Source organism: Oratosquilla oratoria, chromosome 17, assembly GCF_046742065.1.
Source record: "Oratosquilla oratoria isolate Oo_2021 chromosome 17, ASM4674206v1, whole genome shotgun sequence".
NCBI classification, from domain to species: domain Eukaryota; kingdom Metazoa; phylum Arthropoda; class Malacostraca; order Stomatopoda; family Squillidae; genus Oratosquilla; species Oratosquilla oratoria.
The window spans coordinates 39,480,176-39,505,369 of NC_134793.1; the positions used below are offsets into that span (position 1 = coordinate 39,480,176).

General features: G+C 43.8%; 2 protein-coding genes across 2 annotated transcripts in view; both read left to right on the forward strand.

The window, feature by feature from the left end:
* Positions 1-3,322: 3,322 nt before the first annotated feature.
* LOC143034624 (uncharacterized) lies at positions 3,323-7,336 on the forward strand. Its single transcript, XM_076200961.1, has 2 exons — positions 3,323-5,236; positions 6,909-7,336. Exons 1-2 carry the CDS (start codon positions 4,841-4,843, stop codon positions 7,236-7,238), a joined length of 726 nt encoding a protein of 241 aa, XP_076057076.1. The 5' UTR covers positions 3,323-4,840; the 3' UTR covers positions 7,239-7,336.
* Positions 7,337-8,718: 1,382 nt separating this feature from the next.
* The window catches only part of LOC143034625 (uncharacterized), a 34,076-nt gene continuing 17,600 nt past the window's right edge, over positions 8,719-25,194 (forward strand). The window contains exon 1 of the mRNA XM_076200962.1: positions 8,719-8,840. The gene's annotated coding sequence lies outside the window, so the exon portion shown is untranslated. The remainder of the gene's footprint in view (positions 8,841-25,194) is intronic.

Sequence of the window (25,194 nt, forward strand, 5' to 3'; positions counted from 1 at the left end):
TCAAAGGAGTGATATTACTCCTGTTAAGAGTCATAATCTTTACCAAGAGGATGGTAATTTTTTTGTATAGAACTCCAGTACGTACAGACCATTACCAGTTTTCACTGAATGATGTATATACTGTACAGAATTATTCTGCCAGTGTTTGTAACAGGGAGATTGAAGATAACATGTATGTGAAAGGTGAATAGTCTTGTCCTACTCCAGTCAACAATGAAATTAGTTCAGAAGATTATGGAACAACTGATTTTCCAGTGCTTGACTCACAGAGGACACCTGTTGCTTGTTCAAACCAATCATCTGCTTCTGACCCAGGGCAGTCAGGGCAGTGGGTGAGATATAGGGCTACAATCTTACTGACCAAGGCCGCCGCCACAGGTGAACACGAGATATCTATTATTCCAGTATACCGCAGGCACAATTTTAATCTTTATTATAATTTTTTCTTATGGATTGATTAGGTTAGGCTAGGATATCCTATGTTAGGAGCTATTGAACAACACAAATTTCATGTTCAATACATGTGCTTGTGTGATTCTGGAATTTTATGCTAATCTAACCTAACCTACAATCTTAATTTCCAGTAAATCAAACTATACAGAAACTTACATATTTGAAAGACAAATGTTCAAATCATGTAAATATTGGTCAAATAATGCTTCAAGCTGCATATCTGTTATGGGTCAAATAAAACATTCTACATATACATATATTTAAGAAATATTTAAATATATATTATCTTAAATATATACATTGATACAGTCAGGGCAGTAGGTGAGATACAGGGTACGAGCTTACTGATGAAGGCTGCCACCGTGGGTAGACACGAGATATCTGCATTGTTCCAGTATAACGCAAGCACATTTTTTTCTTATATTTTTATCTTTATGGAGTGTAAGTTTATTTGGCAAAGAATCAATATACATGAAGTGCAGATAATGACAAGAACACATAGTTCAAAATACATACATACATATACCAAAGCCTCTCTCCCCCTTACCAGGGGGGTAGCCAAAAAGGACAAGGCACAAAAACACTCCCACCCATTTCATCCCCGAAAACACTCCACACCCCTCTACCCTCCCTCCCATCTTAGCACCTCCTAGATGACGGGTCATCCCTGCACCCTGTCCACAATTACAATTGCCAAGGATAACAAAAAAACATGTAAGCTTATTTCCATTGTGGTCCTCATTAGACTGAATTTCTACACTAAGCTACACAGACAACATACATAGGGGTTAAGTGGACCAGAGACAGTCATGAATAATACCAATCAGTACACATTTGACACAAACATATTATAGTTTTGTTAATACTACTAAACTGTTCGTAACACGTACAATATTGAGACCAAAACTTGAGCACCATCACAATAAGGAACATTAGATAGATAGATTTATTCGGCAAAGAATCAATATACATGAAGTGCAGGTAAAGACAAAAACACATAGTTCAAAATAATAATTGCAAATTGCCGAAGATAAAACAAAAAGCATGTACGCTTATTTCCATTGTGCATCAGGAACAAAATAATATTACTAAATGGTACCAAAACAGTACCAGAACACTGTAGTACCATTAGTGATATACTACATTATTCTACTGCTGGAGCAGTAAGTGTAGGACAATAAAGGGGAGGTCCATCCCAGGGTAAGAGTAAATATCAAGTACCACGAGATAGAAGGTAGCAGGCCATCAACAATATCGACATGTTGTTATAGTAAATGCTACATGTCAGCGTGGATCTCCAATTAATTAGTTCCAAAATTTACCTGTACCTCAGGATGGAGTGGGCAATCACACATTAGTTTGAGCACCAGGAAGTAGTACATTATAACCTGAAGCACCTGAAGTGGGGTACAGGGGACCCATACTTGTATGAGTAAAACAACAAGGAGATCGAGGGAAAGGTCCAATTACCTTTATTGCCTGGTACCCTGATTCACCAGATTTCTATTATGATCAAATCATAACTGTTCTCGGACCATACCTGAGACATATACAATACTATGTTAAGCAAAAAGGGTGGAAACCAGTTTTGAACATCAAACATTGTTATACTTAGCTAAACCTCTGAAGGACAAAAGGGGAGGTCAGAACAGTTATGAGTGAACACAGATTTAGATGGTATTACTCATGGGTCCCTACTTGAGACAATTAGTACAGTCATCTGCATAGAGCAGTAACTTACAGTTCACCACACCTGGCATGTCGTTAATATAGACCAGGTACAGAAGCAGTCCCAGAATTGAACCTTGTGGTACACCATAAGTTATCTTTCTTTCACCTAAGCAGGCTGTACAAGTTGTTTGTGACCTGTGAGGTAGGACTTGAACCAGCCAATATTCACCACTCCTAATGCCTGATGTTTTTTCAATAAAATATCATGGTCCACTATGTCAAGTGCCTTTTGTTGATCCAACAAAACTAAACCCGTGTAGTTACCTCTGTTGTATTCCTGTTTTATCAGACTGTAAAGGTACAAGCTGGTGTCTGTTGAGTAGTTTGATCTAAAACCAGATTGCATGGCATAAAGTAGATTATGTTCCCCAAGGTAATTGAACTGACTGTATATGATACATTCCAAAACTTTGGAAATAATACCTAGAATTGAAACAGGCCTTAGTTTCCTGCCTCAGTTTTTGCATTTTTCTTATAAAGAGGTGTTACCCGGGCCCTTTTCATGTCGCTTGGGATAAATCCTGAACTGATAGACAAATTTATTATGTGAGTTACTGGACAAATTATGATTGTGGCCCCATCTAAGTAACAAACCTCGCAGGAATATTATCTAGCCCTGTAGCCTTATCGCCACTTATGTTAACCAGTAATTTAAATACTTCTTGAGTGGTCTTATGTAGTTGGAAACACTTTGTGGTCTTATCTTTATAGTACTCATGAATGTATCCCAGGCCCAGCCCAAACTTCCCAAAACCCGTTGGGAGGGATTTTATTAGTTTAGCAGCTATGGTTGTGAAAAAGTTGAAGTTGTTGTTGTTGTTGTCGTTCCCTAGACTGTCTGTCCGAGCAGTCCCGTCTCCCCAAGGAATGCCATAGCCGAAACTGGGTTTTCCCACAAATCCTTTATAGAGCGTATGTTGTGTTGTTTGCGTGCATGATTGTGTATAATGCAGTCTTCCATTATGTGTTGTATGGTATGGGGTGAAGTGTTACATCCTGGGCAGCTGTTCACAATGCGGTCATCCAGCTTCTTCTGGTAGTTGAAGTAGTCAGCTATGGTGTTCTTATCTGAGTTAAGTTTGCCGTTTATCATGTTTTTTGTGTTATTCTTAGCATTTGTAATTGTTATTTTGAACTATGTGTTCTTTTCTTTATCTGCACTTCATGTATATTGATTCAATGCCAAATAATAAATAAATAAATAAACGAGTCCTATCCCTGTCTGCTTTGTTACTGGCTTCGTGTGATCTAGGTTCGTTTGCCAAAGCTTCTTTGGATCGTGTTTGTTCTGATTAATCTTAGTGCAATAATCAGCTTTCGTTTTTACTTCCAATATTTCACCTGATTCATATAGTGTAGATGAATAGGTTAGGCTAAGATATTTTACATTAGGAGCTATTGATCAACGCAAATTTTATGAGTAGTATACGTGCTTGCGTGATTCTGGAATTTTACGCTAATCAAACCTAACCTATAATTCTAACTTCCTGTCAATCAAATGATATGGAAACTTACATATTTGAAAGACATGTTCAAATTATGTAAACATTTGTCAAATAACGATTCAAACTGCATATCTGTTATGGCTCAAATAAAACATTCTACATATACATATATTTAAGAAATATTTGAACTTTGGACTTAATTCATGCATACTAATTTTTCAATGTAACCTACACTGACTATATTTTTTATATAATTTTCATATACTTTAGTTTTCTTTGTTGATAATCATGATAATCATATCTCAACGCTTAGACAAACTCATTTCAGAACCACAAAACAGCTACGTTGGAGCAAAGTATTATTTGATTGCACCCAAAGATGAAGAAAAAAATATGATATAGATGTAATATACTTTGGTATGCAATAAAAAGTGTAGACTCCATACCAAAATAGCTTCAAGACACGTAGATAGCAAACATGTAGTATTGTGAGTCCATGCGTGGACATACAGTATAATGATATGTATGTATTGCATAGGCGGTCCCCGCTCATGCTTTCGTCGTTGAAGTAACGGATATTACATTGCATTTTCATGTTACATATATATTTTTCATGAGAATATGTATTTATTACATATTGTTGCAAACGTGTGATTGCACAATTCTCGTACATTATTGCAAATGCGTGAATAAATAGTGATTTATGTGTGTACCAGGAGCAGTCCCCGCGCATGCGCGCTTGGATGGAAGTTACGGGTACATTTCACATTTCATCATCAATATAAAATAAAACTGAAAATGTTGCATTTTCATGTTACATGAAATTTGTTTTATATATGTGAATTTGTATTTGTTATTGCAAATGTGTGATTGCATAATACTTCTACAATATTGCAAATGCGTATGTAGTGGTTTATGTGTGTTGCGGGGACCGCCCCGCGCACGCGCACAAGGTTAATAGTGACGATCGAGCACTTGTAGGGGGTTTACACTGTCTAACGGTTCGTCGAACGCGGTTCGATAGACGCGAGTGTAAAGTGATGTGTGAACGGGGTATTTGGTTGTCGAACACGTTGGTTAAACGGTTTGAAGAAAGTCTATCCGAGTCTGACTTTTTATGGGCGGGGCTTCATTGTCCACAAACCGTTTGAATGTGAGAACGCGCGTCGAACATTAAACCAAGTGGACGAATCATACCCTAGGACTGAAATATGGAGGGCATCAGTGGAAAGAGGAACGAGAAGGAATTGTTATTGGAATTCATACATACCTACAGAGATCATCCAGCCTTATGGAAAGTAAAATCAAAGGAATATAACAATAAAGTAGCCAGAGGCAAAGGGATATCAGCTCTTCAGGACCTGCTCAAAGAACTTGAGCCAAACTGCACGCGGGACGCCGTGATAAAAAAAATAAACTGCCTACGAAGCTCATTCAGGAGAGAGTACAGGAAAATTGAAAAGTCGAAGAAGTCTGGGGCACCACCGCATGAAATATATTCGTCGTCACTTTGGTATTTTGAGGAGATGATGTTCGTTTTGGATCAAGAATTGCCGCGAGAGAGCTGCTCTAATCTGGACGATGTAATATATAACTTTGATGCTGAGGTAACAACGAATTCGAATAATTTGTATTACTTTATTTACAGAAAGTAGTTCAATATAATTCTTTTACAATTACTTTATCTGGCAAAGCAGTACAATACCTTTATTTTCACAGCTGTAGATTTTCTTTACACAAACCAGTACAATATTATTTTATTTACATGAAGTCATTTTGCCAATGTACTGCACCATCATTTGCAAAGTATTCCTTAAATTTTACCCTTACTTCTTTAGCAATGTGGGAATAGTTTCGTGTTCCATGACCATGTTCTAAGCCTGCAACAGAATTAGGACCAAGTGATAAATCTTGGTACAATTATTGTATTTGAAATATCTTCCCTATGGAAGCATTTTTTCAGGAGAATATTGTGAAGAGCATGTCTTTCGTAAGTACTTGTGAAGGACAACACATGACATGACAACCTTTTCAATACTTGATAATTTCAGATTTATTGCTGTATAGAAAATTCTAAATCTAGAAGCCATTATTAAAAAAAAAATCAACAACTTTTCATCCTCTAGACCAGGGGTTCTTAACCTTTTCCCACAAATTCCCCACTTTTTAGTGAGCCAACTCTCCATTTCCCACCACAGCATTGGTCTTTGACAAATTCGATTTTAACCCATGCAGTGTTTAGTACGTAAATATACGCTTTGCTTTTTTGTGCCATTTTACGGCCCTTAATTTTTGTTTGCATATATTAGATTTTTTTAACAGTTATCACATGGATATAAGATACATATGAAAAAATTCGTTTTTTTTTTTTTTTATTTGGCCCTTAAAAAACATACAATTTTTTTTTGCCTTGTTGTCACTTTTACCCAAACATGATTTACAATACCTCATATATTGGTTGTTTTTTTGTTATTAAAACAGTCTGTAAATGGTTGTGATTTGTAAAGTAAGCCAACATTTGGATGCAATGTATTAAATTTTGAAGCACTATCGATTATTTGTGGGTGGAAACAAATTCACGAAATGTGACAAGAAGAAGACACCAGAAACAAACAAAAAGAAACAAAAACACATCGATAAAAAAAAAGAAAAAAAAAGAGACAGTGGTTCTTCTGTCCGACCGGTCATTCCCCACTTGGCAACTCCGCCATTCCCCACCAGTGGGGAATTCCCCACAGGTTAAGAGCCACTGCTGTAGACAGTCTATAGTTAAAAATCCTGTTCTCTGTATTCAAATCCTATTGAGGATATGGTTTCATAAAAATCAGGTCTCAGTGCAAATGCTTCATCGCCTATAAAAACTTAAGGCGAAAGCCGTTTTCCAAATTCTGTTTTCAATAACCATCTGATACACGGCCGTTCGTCCCTATGTCAGCCATGGTGAATCCATAATTCGCATTAACCGCTGCCAATAAAACAAGGCTGTTGTGCCCTTTGTTATTCCAAAAATATGACCACAATCTGGTGATGGCGTGATCCGTACATGTTTGCTATCAACTGCCCCGAGACAGTTCGGGAAGTGCCATCTGGACTCAAACTCACGTCCATTGATTTGCCACTCACCCACTGCCGTATGAAACTGAAAAAATATATAACAATAATACATAATTATGTGGAAGGTGGTAGTTCTCCATTATTGTGCTACTGTGTAGGATCCACCATCACACACACACACACACATCTTCCTGTTAGTTTAATGTTACCTATCTTTACTTTCAGATTGGAAAAGTAGATGAAACTGAGGGAGATGCTACACCTTGCACAAGCCAACAGGTGAAACGTCGACGCAAAATTTTATCAAAATCTGATCATATATTGGATACCGTGGCAAGAAAATTAGACGAATCTTTACATAAAGATGATTCTGGTATTGGTAGCTTCGGGAGCTACGTTGCACGTAGAATACATTCAATGGACCTACGTACTGCAACAATAACTCGAAAGTTAATTAATGATATATTGTTTGAGGCAGAGATGGGAAACTTGAATGCTTCTTATAGAGTTGTTGCAACAACACCCCAGGAGACAGTAGCACATTTCCAACATTAATCATAGCACATGCCCCCAACTTTACTTTTTTATTTTTTTTACCAACCTTAATACAGATTTATTTTGCTACATCTCAGCTCTGTCATAATAGGTTTTCAATAAACTGGCATGTTTTCAATAAACACTTAGAAATAAAGAGTTGTTAAAAATTATTTCTTACCTTTAATAGTCCTTTTGAAGAACACTGTATACAGCATCACGTCTCTGATATGATTGATGATTGAGTGCTGGTGGCAATGATGGCTGAAAATTTCAGATCATTGACCTGCCTGTTGCTAAATGTAACCCTCAGTCTTTCATGTGGAGCTATGACCTTTCTCGTACTTGTATCTTCATACGTAATGAAAGGGGTCACACGCCTCGGTAGATCAATGTATGTTTCTTCGTCCATCTGCAAATAATTACGTCAGTCATCTGGCTCTAATTTCAAATCGACAAGCAAGTTGGTCTCATTTTAGTAGCCAGTCCTTCGTCCACTTTGGTCATCTTTTTTTTTTTTCTTCTTCTTCTTAAGTGCCATCGCAAAGCCAATGGCAATCAGGCGCTGAATGATCATTTTGGTCCCAGTGCCTGGCCGTCGGCCATAAACTCATAAATCAATCAATCAATCAACCAATGGCAATCAAATCGTCCTGGTCGAGTGGCATAACCAACGCGAGTCTCACTAAATGGTTGATTCTGAGGTTTCATAAAAATTCATGAGTGTCTGACACCTCTTCCGACCATTTGACAAGCAGGTTCCACAACCGGGTTTGACATTTCGCAGTTCAATAATAATGTAAAATAAAACTGATGGGAAAATATTGCATTTTAATGTTACTAAATTTTGTTTTATATTTGTGTTTGCTCTATATCGTTGCAAATGTGTGATTGGACCATGCAATATTGCAATTGCGTATGTAGTGATTTGTGTGTGTTGCGGGGACGACCCCGCGCATGCGCAAGCACTTAGGGTGGGGCGGGTACTCACTAAACTGTTGGAAGTGACGTGAAATAAAACTGATGGGAAAATATTGCATATTAATGTTACTAAATTTTGTTTTATATTTGTGAATTTGTGTTTGCTCTATATCGTTGCAAATGTGTGATTGCACCATGCAATATTGCAATTGCGTATGTAGTGATTTATGTGTGTTGCGGGGACCGCCCCGCGCATGCGCACAATGGTAATATTGACGAGCAAGCACTTAGGGTTGGGTAGGTACTGACTAAACTGTTGGAGGTGACGTGTATGATACATTTCACATTTCAACAAAAAGGTAAAATAAAACTGATGGGAAAATATTGCATATTAATGTTACTAAATTTTGTTTTATATTTGTGAATTTGTGTTTGCTCTATATCGTTGCAAATGTGTGATTGCACAATATTACAATTGCATTTGTAGTGATTTATGTGTGTTGCGGGGACCGCCCCGCGCATGCGCACAAGGGTAATATTGACGAGCAAGCATTTAGGGTGGGGCAGATACTGACTAAACTGTGGCAGTGGAGGACGTGTGTCGGTCGTCCCTCCAGAAGACACGTAACCAGTGTTACAAAGGTATTCGTGAAGTTTCGTCAGTCGCACGAAACCTCACAAATACCAAGTCGCGTTACCCAGGTAAGTGCAATGCCAGATTTTCAACGTAGAATGGTGGGCAATGTAGCAGTTTCGTGGTCCCTAGTCGTGGGTTGCAAAATTCCTATTTCTGGGGATATTGCTCGTGTGTTTAGTGACGTAATTGTCAACAAATGACGTCACGGAAGAGACAAACATGGCAGCCAAGACAACATGTCCGGCTAGAAATGTAATTAAATTAATTCACTATAACCAACACATAATATGACATTGCATGCAGAAACAATAAGAAATATATACAGTACAAGTCTGAGTACAATGAAAAGACTTAAAAAGGACAGTCACTAGAGAAAGTAGCGAACGTAATTCAATGGCCGACGGGATTGCACAGGGAGAATGTTGTTTAGAAATCCTGGCCCATCCGGCTCCAAATTTATATGAGAGTAATTCGCTAATAGCAGCGACATCAAACCGATAATTTTTGTGACAGTTGCATGCAGGATTCGAACCCGCTGTACTCGGCCATCCATTGGTGGGCTGGTCCTTGAGTAAAACAGGAATTTCGGATCGCCGTAATAAGTGATCTTCCTTCCCTCGGGAATCAGTTCGGTTCCAGGTTTCAAGGATTTTATAGCCTCTGTGGTCTAGTGGTTAGGGCACTGGGAAGGTAATTTACGGATGGCCGAGTACAGCGGGTTCGAATCCTGCATGCAACTGTCACAAAAATTATCGGTTTGATGTCGCTGCTATTAGCGAATTACTCTCATAGTTACAATGGCGATAAGCGTGAAAGGGGTTCGACCCGGTCCTTACCTCATACCACTGGTGGGCTGGTCCTTGAGTAAAACAGGAATTTCGGATCGCCGTAATAAGTGATCTTCCTTCCCTCGGGAATCAGTTCGGTTCCAGGTTTCAAGGATTTTATAGCCTCTGTGGTCTAGTGGTTAGGGCACTGGGAAGGTAATTTACGGATGGCCGAGTACAGCGGGTTCGAATCCTGCATGCAACTGTCACAAAAATTATCGATGTATATATATATATACAATATATATATATACAATATATATATATATAAATATGTTGCAACAGTAATCACATAAAACACGTGAATAAAAAATTTTGCTTGTAACCACGAGGAAATTAAAGATCGGAATACTGAACGTTTTCGTCTATTAAGACATTTTTTTTTTTTTTTTTTTAGTCCCAGCGGAGGGATCCGATTAGGGACTGTCTTTTAGTTTCTCATTATTGGCTGTGTGTCTACATCTAGTATATCTAATTCGTCTCCGGGAAGATGTCAAGCGCCAGCGGTGCTATAATAAGTGTCCAACTGGTGAGGTGGAGATTAGGTGGGCTGCCATGATGATGCTGTGGTGGTCGGTGACTGAATATAACATTCTTGGGGGGCTCTTCCCAAGGAGGTTCAGCAGCGGTTGGAAGTGGTTGCGAAGGATGGGGCATAGGAATAAGCAGTGGAGGAAAGAGACCAGCTCCGTCCCGCAAGCACAGACGGTTTTCCAGTGGTTGACACGGATTCTTGAGATGAGGTGAAGAATGTGGGTTGGAAGTGGATGAGGGTGGGTCCAGAGGGTTCCCTTATTGCATGTCTTGATGGGCCAGCCTCGGGTAGCGGCAGTCCCGGCATATTCCTCTGACCAGAGCTCCCATGTTGCTTGGTCAATTTTTTTGTTGGCATCACTTGTTGAAAAGCAGAGCGAGATGCAATCCTCTTCAGAGGTTAGGGCCCCTCGTTTGGCGGCTCGGTCGGCCATCTCGTTTCCATGGATGCCTACATGGGAGGGCACCCACTGGAAACGAAGACGGAGTCCGCATCGTGCGATTTCTTCTGATAGGATTAGTATTTCCTTGAGGATTTCCGGTCTTGTTTTGCAGTACTCACTCTGTATTACATATAGGCTGGACTGGGAGTCCGATAGGATGATTATTTGCGTTGGGGAACGGGGGAGAGTTTTGACTTTATTCAAAGCTTCTCTGATGGCGACGAGTTCGGCAGTTAGGATGGTGGTGGGCGGGAGCTTCACTTCGAAGTGCTCTCGCGTGGTCTCGAAGAACAGTCCTGCTCCTGTTCTGCCGTCACTGAGTACCGATCCGTCTGTGAAGATCTTGAAGTCGTCTGCGTATTCCTTAGCCAGCAGTTCTCGAGTACAGGTGGCGATTTGATGTGGTGGATCTTCTTTTGCTACTCCAGGGACATTGGTTCGTACCTCCGGCGGCTTCATGATCCAGGGTGGGTATGGATCGATTTGGGCTTTGGGGACACGGAGGCGGTCGGCTGGCTCTATTCCCGCTCTTGAACATAGACCGGAGACAGAGGAGACCAGACCATGTCCTGACACAGTAGGTGGGGCTGGGTTCCAGCCTTCGCCTAGTTCAGTGTCCGTGGAGTTAGGTACCCTCGCTGAGCTGAAGAGGTACCTGCAGGTATCTCTCTTCAGGCGATGCCAAAGTGGGAGGATTCCGGCTTCACAGTAAACTTGCTCCTGAGGGACAGACTGCGGGAGTCCGAGTCCTAGCCTAAGTGCTTGGCACTCGACTGTAGCCATGCGACGGATGGCCGACATGGGCAGGTCGTGCAAAGCTTGTGCGCCAAACAGAAGCCGGGAGCGGACTAGACTCTGGGTGAGGTGGATGAGGGTTTCTCTCCGCTGCCCCCATGATTCGTGTCGGACGGCCCTAATGAGGTTGAGGGCACGTCTTGCATTATTTATGGCTTGTTGGATCTGACTAGTCCAGCGACCATCTTTTTGAAAGATGACGCCCAGGTATTTGACTGAGGGTGAGGGGGGCACTTCCGTGCCGCAGATGCTGAGGACGTTCCAGGTTGGGTAATGGCCTCTGTTGTAGCCAGGAAGGTGCACAGGCATGTACACTGTCTTGTTTGGAGAGAGTAGGAAGCCGAGGCTTTCGAGGTGGCGGACAACACTGTCTACTTGACTCTGGAAGAGGCGGAGTTCTGCCTTGTGTTGGGCAGAGTCCTTCTTCGGACGTCTATGCCTTGATCGGCGCCACACGGCTATATCGTCGGCATAGGCGGTAATGGTGGTGTCCTTCCTCAGCCCCTTCCCGATGTCGGCTAACATTAGGACGAAGAGAGTGGGTGCTACCACTGAGCCTTGGGGAACTCCCATGTCGACAGGCATTCGCCCGCTCAAGACTCCCTTCCAGCGCACTATTATTGAGCGGCCGGAGAGAAAGGAGCGAACGAAGGAATACAACGCTGGGGAGACTCCGATAGATTTAAGCTTCAGCAGAAGTTTGGCGTGCCATACGGTGTCGAAGGCTCGGGCGATGTCCAGGAAGCAGGTGTGCAGAATCCTCTTCTGCCACTGGGCCTTACGGACATGTTCTGCGAGTCGCACGATGTGGTCATTGATGCTTCTTCCTCTTCGGAACCCTGCTTGAAGCTTCGGGAGTGCACCCTTGGTCTCGATGGTGTGAGTGAGGCGATTTAAGACCATCCTCTCGTAGATTTTCCCGACGTGAGAGGTGAGGGATATGGGTCTGTGGCTGGCCACCATGTGACGTGGCTTGTTGTTTTTGGGGATTGGGGTGACCGTGGCTACTTTCCAGGCACCCGGGACTATTCCCTCTACCCAATATTTGTTAAAAAATAGACAGGAGGGTGTCCTGGAGTGGAGGAGGGAGATGTCTCAGTAGGGGGTATGTGATTTCGTCAGCTCCCGGGGATGCCGTGGAGCCCTGGGTGACCCTCAAGGCTCTGCGAAGTTCAAACAATGTAAGGTGGGTGTCTGAGCCCTTTGGAGGGGAGAGATCCATGAGGCTTTCCTCTTCTCGGCGCCTGCTCTGCTGTGCTTCTGGTAAGTGATCCGTGCTACTGGCGTTCCCGAAGTGGTGGAGGAATCCTTCGGCTTTTTCTTCAGGTGTGCGAAGGATTCTCCCGTCTGTGGTGGTCAGGTTCCTGTCGGGGGGGTTGTAACGCCTCTTGAGTACCTTGAGTTTCCTCCAGGCTGCACCGAGGTCTTCGTCCTTCCCTTTGGTGTCTTCCCAGTACTGTAGTTTGGCTTGTGCAATAATCCTTTTGCATTGTGCCTTACTTTGTTTCATTGCCTTGTGACTGGCGTCGGAGCCCTCCTCCATGAAGCGTTGATAGGCTCGTCGTTTTCGTTGAACTGCTTCTTTGCACGAAGGAGTCCACCAGGGGTGTCCACGTCTTCCCTGGAGGTCCCTCGTCAGTGGGATGGCTTGGCGTGCTGCGATGAGCAGAAGTTCAGTAAATTCTGCATTGATATCATCCGCTGTTCTGGCGAGGTCCGGACAGTACTGGGAGTTGGCGAGGTATGCTTTGTATTTCTTCCAATCTGCTTTATTGAGATTGAGCTGCTGTCCTGCTGGAGGTAGGTAGGTTGTGGGTGCCAGGTGGATCGTTACTTGTATGGGGAGATGGTCTGAAGAAAGGGGGTCATCCAGGGGGGACCAGTCCGTTGCTCCAGCTAGGTTTGGTGACACAAAGGAGAGATCTATGGCTGACGTACTGTGGGATGAGACATCAGGGATCCTGGTGTGACTGCCGTTGTTGAGAAGAACCAGGTCAACCAGATCCAGCTGTGAGGCTATGGCTGGTGAGGTGTTGGGGTAGCCATCTTCCCACAGGGCGTCTCGGCAATTAAAGTCTCCAAGGACGACCCACTGTCCGGTTAGCTTTGCCAGCCAGTCGAAGTGCCGAGTTGTGGTGGGGTTGTAATAGTTTAGTATGGATATGTCCTGATTGTTTTCCATACTTACAGTAGTGACAACCGCATATCCTTCCTCCAACTTGTCAGGAAGGGTCCCGCGCTGAGACGAGAGTCCGTTTGCGACGTACGTGGCAACACGGACTTCCCCGTCTGCGTCCGTCTCGTAAAAAGGTGGATAGTGGAAACCCGGGAGGGAGGGGAGTAGCCTAGGCTTACGAACTAGAGATTGTAGAGCAACCACATCGTAGGTGTGTTCGGCGAGGTGTTGGACTAGTAAGTCGCGGGCAGTGTTGATTGCCCGACAATTCCACTGTAGCATCCTAAGCGCAGCCATGGTTGGAGAGGTCCAGTACTGTGTTCAGGATCACGAAGATTCCATCGAGGAGGCGGGCTGCTTGTGGATTGGTCTGGGCAATCTGTTTCTGCCACGCACGCATAGCGTCTTGCATGGCGTTGATGGAACTATCGAGGGTGTGGGTGCCTTCCGCTTGAGGGCTGGGAGCTGCTGGGCCAAGTTTGATTTCAGCTAACGGGGAGTCGTTGGGTGCTGGGGGCTCCGTTTGCGTTGGGGGTGCAAGGGGCGCGGCATCAGAGTGCTCAGACTGGGGTGTCTTAGTTATCTTCCTCCGCTTGCGCAGTTTCTTCTGCTTACTCCTCATCTGTGGGGGGTTAGATATCGGAGGAGTCGCTGTCTCCACCTCTATGTCTTCAGGACCCGCAGACTCCTTCTTCCCCGAAGGTGCCTCTGGGGAGGGTGGGGAGGTCGCTGGCGTTTTCCTGTGTGGGTGGGTTTTGGACACGTTGCGGGAGGAGGCTTGTGGTACTGCAGTGAAGTCTCTTCCCATGGCCTTCTCTTCCTTGAGCTGCGTGTTCCACTTTTCTCTGGTAGCTAGGAGAGCTTCTGAGAAGGTAGAGTAGCGCTGGTTCTTAAGCTCATGCGCTATCTTCCTGATTGAAATTTCTGGGCAATCAGGGCTTGCTGCAGAATGATTGCCACAGCAATTGATGCAGAAGAGATGTTTCTCCTGGCAATCTTGCGTGATGTGCCCTTTTCCGCAGCGAGCGCACCGGGGAGACTTGCGTCGGCACTCCTTTTTTGGATGGCCGAGTAGCTGGCAGTTTGTGCATCGCTTTACCGGGGCAACGTAGGGCACCACCTGGTGCTGGGTGTACCCCAACTTTACGGAGGTGGGAAGTTCAGCCGCTAGGAAGGCGACTCGCACAGATCCCGTCTCTACACCGTCTCTGCTTCTTAGGCGTTGAAGAGAATCAATTGGCAGGTCCTGTGTTTCTAGGGCAGCTCATAGAAGGTGTTCTGCATCGCTGTCTATGGGGACCCCCTTGATTACCCCAACCACGATTGTCTTGGGGATGCGGGTCGATATCTTGATCCTCTGCTTGGAGTCCATCGTCAGCGTTGAAGAGCGCAGTAGATTTCCCTGCTGTTTCTCCGAGGTACAGCTGATCAACCACTCCCCACTAGGGATCTGTCGTATACGTTCAACAGGCCCAACTGTGTTTTTGATAATTTGGGCCTGTCTCCAGGAGCCTATCTTGACAAAAGTAGTGGACCCGTCCTCAGGGCGGATTATGACTGGGAATTTGGAGGGTGGTGGTGCAGTAGGGGGTTTCTTGGCTCGATGGCGGCGGTTAATAACCACCTGCCATTCACCTCCTTGAGGTTCTTTGGCCTCCTTGGTGACGGCTGCGTATGTCATACGCTCAGGGTTGCCTTCCTCCTTCGCTCCAGTGTCCCCTGATGGGGAGAGGTTGGGAGGGGGGGGCAGCGAGGTGGCTAGCTGAGAGGACGGGTGAGAGCAACCGTCCTTAGCGGAGGTGGTGGCGATGATGCCCAGTTCACTGGACTCCATTTCAAGGTGGGTTCTTTCATTATCCGGATTGGATCGTCGTCTCTTTTGTGGTAGAGTCGTATCATCTTCTTCCTCGCTGGAGGAGAAGATGGAGAAGGTGCTCCTAATTGGGTCCTGACCAGCCATGTGGTCAACCCGGGGATGTTGCGTGGTGTCGGGTGAATGTGCGTGACCGATACAGCGGGCAGACTGCGTGATTTACACAGGGAAGTGCATAGTGTCACAACAAAGTATAACTTAAATACAATAGTATAGAAAACAGGAGAGGTCACTCAACGTAAATACGTATTTACGTTGAATGACCTCTCCTGTTTTCTATACTATTGTATTTAAGTTATGCTTTGTTGTGACACTATGTACTTTGAAAATGTATTCCGATCTTTAATTTCCTCGTGGTTACAAGCAAATATATATATATATATATATATATATATATATATATATATATACAGCGCTGAAAAAATCTTTAAATTCTTAAGAAGAAATAAAGCCATTTCATTTGTTTTGTGTATTCATTGCCAATAGAAATAATTTCCCTAAGAAAGTATCGCATTAGACAAAAGAATCTGGTCGAACGACAATATTTGAAAGATGATTCCACAAGTGTTCGTTGTAGTGTCTGTCATCAGTCTCGAAAAAAAAAATAATAATAGAAAATAAAAATAATCAGGAACTTACCATACTGAACATTCATGCAGTTTTATGTGTAATCAACTGACAATATAAAAATAAATCCCCCGGGAAACTATTGCTAAATAAATAACCCGGTCGCACAACGATCCACTACATTGCGTTTGACCTAGGGCAATTAGCGGAAGACATGACCCGTCATACACGAGGGGCTGAGATGGGAAGGATGGTGGGAGTGAAATAGGTGTGAATGGGTACGAGCCTCTAACTTGGCTACTTCCCTTGTAAGTGGAGGAAAGCTCTCTGCATGTAGATAGACGACGATCCACTGCTCATAAAATGATTACGAGCACTGAGGTATCTTCTCGCCCTTTTGTCCGATAATTTCCGAACACCCTTTGGTGAATTCCGGCAGACGTTACTATTAGTAACGATCATTGTAGCTGTTGTATCATACTGTGAAATTTGTATGACAATAATCTGCTGTTATCCGCCGTTCATAAGTATTTCAATACATTATTGAGGACTGCTTCAGTAAGAATAATGCCTGGGCAATGTAATTTCCAGTCACCATGGCTAAACTATCCTGGATTCTCTGATTGGTTACGAAAATATTTGAATTGTGATTCCACAAGTGTTCGTTATAGTGTTTTTGCAAAACCGGTCTCGTTATAGAAATGTATATAATGGTAATCAAGGAATTACGACACTGGAATTCCATGCCAAAGGTTTGAAGCATAAAAGAGGGTAAACAAAGGAAATTCAAGGGAAGGGCAAACGCTGGATCCCTGCCCACAGTTAATATTATAGCTGTAGGAGACAGTCAAGTGAGGTACTTAGACAGGGCTTTCTGTGATAAAGACAGGAAACATAGGGCACAGGTGTGTTTCCCCGGCGCGGGGATAGGGGATGTTAGAGATAGGATTGAAGAGTGTTTAGTAGGGGAAGGTAGGACCAGTCGTTTGCTTAAGTGCCGGAGGCAATGGTGTAGGCAAGTTAGGGAGTGAGGAATTGTTTGCACGGTTCCGGGATGCACTAGACAAGATTAAGAATAAGGGAGGTGTTCCTGTTGTATATGGAATCCTTCCGAGGCGTAGAGTTGGAGGCATGTGACATTCCAGGGCTATTGCAATGAATTGCAGGCTGGCAAAAACATCGTAAGGTCAATGGATGGGTATTTGTCGACATCTGGGATCGTTTTTACGGTAAGAATCATCTATATACAAGGGATGGGGTGCACTTGCTGAATCCCTTGATCGAGAAGTAGGTTTTTTTCTGGTAGATTACGTGGGAGTAGGGGGGAAGTATTGGAATATGGTTTAGACAATAGAAGCAGCTCAGACAGGGATTGTGATAAGAATCACCAAAGCAAGTGGAGGGAGGATGAAATTAAAGTTTACTATACAAATAGCAGAAGCGTAATAAACAAAATTTATTTGCTGCGAGATAAAGTATGCGTAGAGAATTTTGATATTATGGCTGATAAACATTTCCTCCCGGAAATCGAAATAGAAGGATATGTTTTTTATGAGGACAGGGTTAGCAGGATTGGGGAGAAGTAGCACTTTTCGTTAAAAATACAATAAACTGTATTATCAACAATTCGATTATGGAAGAGGACAGTACGGAATTTATTTAGGTGGAGATTATAGGCAAGAAAAAGAAAGTTATTATTGGCGTCCTATATAGACCTAACCTCAGCATTGAGCAGACTGATCCGCTGATTCATGAAATTCGCAGAGCGTCCAAGCACAAAAACGTTGTAATCATGGGAGATTTTGATTGTAGAAACATTGACTGGGAAATTTTAGTAGGAGATCAGGAAGCGAAAAAAAAAAAATCTTAGATGTGTTGCAGTGTTATTTTCTTATAAAGCCACGTACGAACTCATAACGTAACAAATAGAGAAAGAAGTACTTTCCCATCGTAGTTTACTTCAATAGTTCTATTGGTACAGTTGTTCTGTTGTTCAATAGATGATAAAGTGAGATATGTCAAGTTGTGGTGTGCAAAAAAGGGATTGACGGTAATGAGGGAATCCTGGATTATTCTAAATAATGTTGGAAATAAAGTTCTGGTACTTGTATTAGAGTTCTTGTAACCCGCCGAGGACTCGCATTGTCCTGAACTTAGAATTAAGTTTATAACAGTAGTGGCAGGAGTGGGATTAATGTAACCATGTTTGAGATCCTCCGCGGTAGTTTGTGACTGAACAATGGAGGGGGAGTAATTTACTTTCGTGAACGTTATGGCAGCGTTGGCCGTGCAGGCACGCGTTACAAATGGAAAACTAAACTAACAAGCAGAAGAAACACGTAACGCGAGTGAAAGAGTAAGGAAATCAAGGCAAGTTTAGATTGCGTATATACGGAAATTGACCTTCGTTCACAGAAAGTCGTGCTTGAGGCCAAAAAGCACACGCTGGAAAAGTGCATTCGAGTAATCACGGCACTACTGACAGAAATTAGTGCTGTTCGCGAGGAAGTGCACAGTGAGGTTAGTGCTGTTCGCGAGGAAGTGCACAGTGAGGTTAGAGCTGTTCACGAAGAAGTGCACAGTGAGGTTAGTGCTGTTCACGAAGTAGTGCACAGTGAAGTTAGAGCTGTTCACGAAGAAGTGCACAGTGAAGTTAGTGCTGTTCGCGAAGAAGTGCACAGTGAGGTTAGAGCTGTTCACGAAGTAGTGTACAGTGAAGTTAGTGCTGTTCGCGAGGAAGTGCACAGTGAGGTTAGTGCTGTTCACGAAGTAGTGCACAGTGAAGTTAGAGCTGTTCACGAAGAAGTGCACAGTGAAGTTAGTGCTGTTCGCGAGGAAGTGCACAGTGAGGTTAGAGCTGTTCACGAAGAAGTGCACAGTGAGGTTAGTGCTGTTCACGAAGTAGTGCACAGTGAAGTTAGAGCTGTTCACGAAGAAGTGCACAGTGAAGTTAGTGCTGTTCGCGAAGAAGTGCACAGTGAAGTTAGTGCTGTTCACGAAGTAGTGCACAGTGAAGTTAGAGCTGTTCACGAAGAAGTGCACAGTTAAGTTAGTGCTGTTCGCGAAGAAGTGCGCAGTAAAGTTGGAGCTGTTCACGAAGTAGTGTACAGTGAAGTTAGTACTGTTCACGAAGAAGTGCACAGTGAAGTTAGTGCTGTTCACGAAGAAGTGCACAGTGAAGTTAGTGCTGTTCGCGAGGAAGTGCACAGTGAGGTTAGTGCTGTTCACGAAGAAGTGCACAGTGAAGTTAGTGCTGTTCGCGAGGAAGTGCACAGTGAGGTTAGTGCTGTTCACGAAGTAGTGCACAGTGAAGTTAGAGCTGTTCACGAAGAAGTGCACAGTTAAGTTAGTGCTGTTCGCGAAGAAGTGCGCAGTAAAGTTAGAGCTGTTCACGAAGAAGTGTACAGTGAAGTTAGTGCTGTTCACGAAGAAGTGCACAGTGAAGTTAGTGCTGTTCACGAAGAAGTGCACAGTGAAGTTAGAGCTGTTCACGAAGAAGTGCACAGTGAGGTTAGTGCTGTTCACGAAGTAGTGCACAGTGAAGTTAGAGCTGTTCGCGAAGAAGTGCACAGTGAAGTTAGTGCTGTTCGCGAGGAAGTGCACAGTGAGGTTAGAGCTGTTCACGAAGAAGTGCACAGTGAGGTTAGTGCTGTTCACGAAGTAGTGCACAGTGAAGTTAGTGCTGTTCACGAAGAAGTGCACAGTGAAGTTAGTGCTGTTCGCGAAGAAGTGCACAGTGAAGTTAGTGCTGTTCGGGAAGAAGTGCACAGTGAAGTTAGTGCTGTTCGGCAAGAAGTGCACAGTGAAGTTAGTGCTGTTCGGCAGGAAGTGCACAGTGAAGTTAGTGTTGTTCGCGAAGAAGTGCACAGTGAAGTTAGTGCTGTTCGCGAAGAAGTGCACAGTGAAGTTAGTGCTGTTCGCGAAGAAGTGCACAGTGAAGTTAGTGCTGTTCACGAAGAAGTGCACAGTGAAGTTAGTGATGTTCGCGAAGAAGTGTACAGTGAAGTTAGTGCTGTTCGCGAAGAAGTGCACAGTGAAGTTAGTGCTGTTCGCGAAGAAGTGCACAGTGAAGTTAGTGCTGTTCACGAAGAAGTGCACAGTGAAGTTAGTGATGTTCGCGAAGAAGTGTACAGTGAAGTTAGTGCTGTTCGCGAAGAAGTGCACAGTGAAGTTAGTGCTGTTCGAGAAGTAGTGCACAGTGAAGTTAGTGCTGTTCGCGAAGAAGTGTACAGTGAGGTTAGTGCTGTTCGCGAAGAAGTGTACAGTGAAGTTAGTGCTGTTCGCGAAGAAGTGCATAGTGAAGTCAGTGCTGTTCGTGAAGAAGTGCACAGTGAAGTTAGTGCTGTTCGCGAAGAAGTGCACAGTGACGTTAGTGCTGTTCACGAAGAAGTGCACAGTGAAGTTAGTGCTGTTCGAGAAGAAGTGCACAGTGAAGTTATTGCTGTTCGCGAAGAAGTGTACAGTGAAGTTAGTGCTGTTCGAGAAGAAGTGCACAGTGAAGTTATTGCTGTTCGCGAAGAAGTGTACAGTGAAGTTAGTGCTGTTCGGGAAGAAGTGCATAGTGAAGTTAGTGCTGTTCGGCAAGAAGTGCACAGTGAAGTTAGTGTTGTTCGCGAAGAAGTGCACAGTGAAGTTAGTGCTGTTCACGAAGAAGTGCACAGTGAAGTTAGTGCTGTTCGAGAAGAAGTGCACAGTGAAGTTATTGCTGTTCGCGAAGAAGTGTACAGTGAAGTTAGTGCTGTTCGAGAAGTAGTGCACAGTGAAGTTAGTGCTGTTCGCGAAGAAGTGTACAGTGAAGTTAGTGCTGTTCGCGAAGAAGTGCATAGTGAAGTCAGTGCTGTTCGCGAAGAAGTGCACAGTGAAGTTAGTGCTGTTCGCGAGGAAGTGCACAGTGAGGTTAGAGCTGTTCACGAAGAAGTGCACAGTGAGGTTAGTGCTGTTCACGAAGTAGTGCACAGTGAAGTTAGAGCTGTTCGCGAAGAAGTGTACAGTGAAGTTAGTGCTGTTCGCGAGGAAGTGCACAGTGAAGTTAGTGCTGTTCACGAAGAAGTGCACAGTGAAGTTAGTGCTGTTCGCGAAGAAGTGTACAGTGAAGTTAGTGCTGTTCGCGAAAAAGTGCAGAATGAGGTTAATGTTGTTCACGATGAAGTGCACAGTGAGATAAGTGCTGTTCCCGAAGAAGTACACAGTGCAGTCGGTGACTAGAAGGAAGTATGTGAAAGACGCGGAAGAACAATGTATTCCCTTTTTGTAGGCATTCGTACTTAGGGGGGCGGCTAAGGTGAAGGACAAGCACAACGGCAAGGTGAAAGTGAACAGTGTAGTGATAATGTTGTCTCACCCATTCACCCAGCACGTAGCGGTGGGTCTGTAACAAATGTGGTTTGCTACATGAAGTGGTGACTTAGCGGGTGAAGTAAAGTCTCTGCTGGACTTTGTGGTTTTATTTTCAGGTACGAAGATTATGTACGATGAGAGATAAGGGAGAGGGTCCCCCTACCTCTGCTAACTAGGTCATTGACCTAGACAATCCTGGATAGTTTCTAGTGTTAGGTACGTGACCTAAGCACTCCTAGTGTCGGGCCTTGACCTCGGCAATCCTATCTCTCACGGAACAGAGAAGGGCGAGTAGTAGATTTTGTGGGTTGCCGTATATAAGATGTGTTACTCATCAAATATAGTTATGGGTGTTAGTTCCGTTATATAGGGGTTAGTTGTATGGTTGGTGGGTGTGACTAGATATGGTGTACATATATTATGTTACAGTAATGTAATTGGGGTAGGTATGAGAAAGGGTTCAATGGGTCTGTCTGGTGACATTAGGTATCTCGTGTGGCGACACTGCGGGGGCGTCCTGTTGTTGTCTTACGTTGCATTAGTCAGGTGTTTTGAGATTGGGAAATCAGTGAGGTCTGCAAGATTGGAGGTTTTGCCAAAGACGAGTACCATGTCGTATGTGTGTGGATCACGTGCATGGTTGGTGATGGTTAGTGACAGTTACAGGTCGTTTCGTACCTCGCGCAAGGGGAAGCACGGAGGTGAGTTGAAGAGACGCCCGCAAGAGTTCGATGATTCTGTGTCCTGGGAGGCATACAGGGCACAGCTCGAGCTTCTGGCTGACGCACGCGGTTAGGGTCGTAGTGAAAGGGTGCTTCAACTTGTCGGGGCACTCAAGGGGCAGCACTAGAAGTACCGAATCAGTTGTCCACCTCTCACCATAACTCATATAGCCGCGTCATTGCGGCGCTCAATAAGAGATATTACCACCAGGCTGAGGTGCACCGGGCGAAATTTAAGTCAGGGATGAGGGGCTCTGGCGAGTCCCTATACTTTCTTGCTCAGTGCCGAGGGAGTAGGTGCTGTCCTCGCTTAGGAAAAATAGGGCAGGGAGTGGGTGGTGGCTTATTTCAGCAGAAAGTTCTCGGAAGCGAAAATAAACTATTGTGTAACTAGGAAAGAGCTTCTAGTTGTGGTGATGAACCTCGATCATTTCCACCCCTACCTGTATTGTACGTGATTTACGTTAACCCTGAACAAGGAACGTCCAGATTTATGATTTTGCATGGAAGTTGTACCACTTCTGGCACGTCCAGTTTACTATATAACTTGGAGCACTTCTTCCCATAAACCTTTGGTTTTTATTGTTTCTAAAAGTGGGCGTGCCAGAAGTGGCACAACTTCCATGGAAAATCATAAATTTGGACGTTCCCTGTTCAGGGTTAAGGACAGATCATGCATTCTGCGGTGGCATTAATCCCTTAAAAACCCGGAGGGACAGTTGGCCAGGTGGATTGGTAAGATCGAGTAGTATGATTATCACATCAAACATCGTCCCGGCCGTAACCATACTAACGTCGACAGCCTCAGTCGCCGTCCTTGCCCCCTGGCTTACCGCACTGAAGTCGAAAAGAGCCTGTATGTGCACACCCGAGCTGTTCTTGTTACCAGTGACCCTAAATAGGGACAGGATCTTAGTAGTGTTCAGCGAGAAGACACTGACATTAGGCCAATTGTGTCACTGGTAGAAGAAGATATAGATGAATCGCCATGGGAGCGTGTAACTGCCCTGAACCCGGCAGCGAAGGTGTTATGGCAGCAATGGGAAGTGCTGCAGGTGAGAGATGGAGTGCTACAGAAAAAGTGGGGGAGCAATGATGTCAGTGTGGTGCTGTGGCAAAACATTATTCCTAGGAAAATGAGGGAAGAATTGGTGTGTGAGACTCGCGGTGACATTGCTAGCTGGCACTTTGGGGTAAGAAAGATACGGTTACGGCAGCGAGTATATAAGGTCGGCCTACGTAAAGACGTGGGTGAGTGGTGTCGCTCGTGTGTAATGTGTTGCGCAGAAATGGACCCTGGGAGGAAGAAAACTGCTCCCCTTCAACTTTATCAAGTGGGTGCTTCCATGGAGAGGGTAGCAGTTGATGTTGGGCCCTTCCCCCAGACAATTAAAGGCAACAGATTTGTGTTGGTGGCCAATGACTACTTTACAAATTGGCCAGATCAGTACAATTTGCTAACCATGAATCTCCTACGGTCGCGGGAGTGTTAATAGATGAGTTCTTCGCTAAGTTCAGCGTGCCCGGGGAACTACACTCTGATCAGGGTCACGAGTTCGAGTCTGTGGTGTTCAAGGAGTGTTGTCAACTCCTCGGGGTGAGGATGACTGATACCTGTCCCCTGAGACCGCAGTCCGACGGCATAGTTGAGCGGTTTAACTGGACCCTGGCGCAGGAAATGCCGAGGTACTATTAGGACGATCAGGAAGAGTGGGACTTGAAAATTCATCTTCTCTTGATGATGTATTGTTCGGATGAGCACGAAGTCACGAGCTTCACGCCAGCTTGTGTGATGATGGGTTGAGAGAAATGCCTTCCAGTCTGCTGTCACTTTCTCCTCTTGTACATCTCATCACCTTACTTTTACCCACATTTATCTTCAACTTCCTTTTTTCGCACATCTTCCCAAACTCTGTCACTAACTTCCTCAATCCCTCCTCTGATCCTGCTACAAGCGCAGTGTCGGCCGCAAACAACAACTGGCTTATGTCCCATTTTCTCCATTTTTTAACCATCTCCAATCCCTAACCCACTACCCTTGCATACCTCCCGCACCACCCCATCCACATATAAATTGAACAGCCAGGGCAACATAACATATCCCTGGCGAAGACCCACCTTTACCTTAAACCACTCACTCTCCATTTCTAATCCTAACACACGTTCTACTACTGTCGTAAAAACTCCTGACTGCTCTTAACAGCTTTCCTCCTATCCCATATATTTGCAATACCTCCCACAGTGCCTTCTTGTCTACCCTGTCATAAGCCTTTTCCATGTCCATAAAAAAAAAAAAAACTATAGCTCTCTCACATCTTACTACAAAAATCTAATCTACGCAATCCCTGCATTTCCTTTACTTCTTTTCTCTCTTTTTTTTTGTACTTCTCATATGATTACCTTGCCCTATTTTGTAACCAGTCTGCGAGCGAAGCGAAGCGAGCAGCGCCGCAGGCCAAGCACCCACGGCGCAGCCGTGGCTGGCGAAGCCAGGTGCTTGTGTAAATTTACATTTCATTAAACTATGCATGTCCATCAGTATTCTTTAAAATATTTACCATCTCACTTCTCAGTGCTCGACATTTTTGTCGCCAACAGTGTGGTTTGTTTCTAGATATTTAAATCTCTCACAGTTTATGCATTGCTTGACAGTCGCAGTGCATTTATCAGATCTGTGTCTCTCTCCACAATAGTTACAGAATGGTTCTTCATTATTTACCTTTAGCTGCAAAAAAAAAATTCTACCTTTGGCAATAATAACAAGTTTTACCCAGAATCTATATTTCACATTATAAACTCCCCATTCTCTCCTATCACCTTTATCACGAATCAATTTTCTAATATCAGGATCACATCTTAGAACATAATATACTCGAGCTATTTTATGTTGCATGTCAACAACATCCTTCAAAAAATCGTTTCTCTCAATCATAGTATTTATTATCTCATCGTTGGACTCATTTGTATACACATTACAAATTATGATTCTTGGGCTCAATTTTTTTCTTTTTCACATTCTTCGTTGTTAAATCATTCACTGCATTAGATGTCGTCGTCGTGGCTTTATATACATCTCATCCGTAGACGAAAAATTTGTATTTTTTTTTTTTATCTAAAAATCTCGTATTCGTAATCTGTATACCTT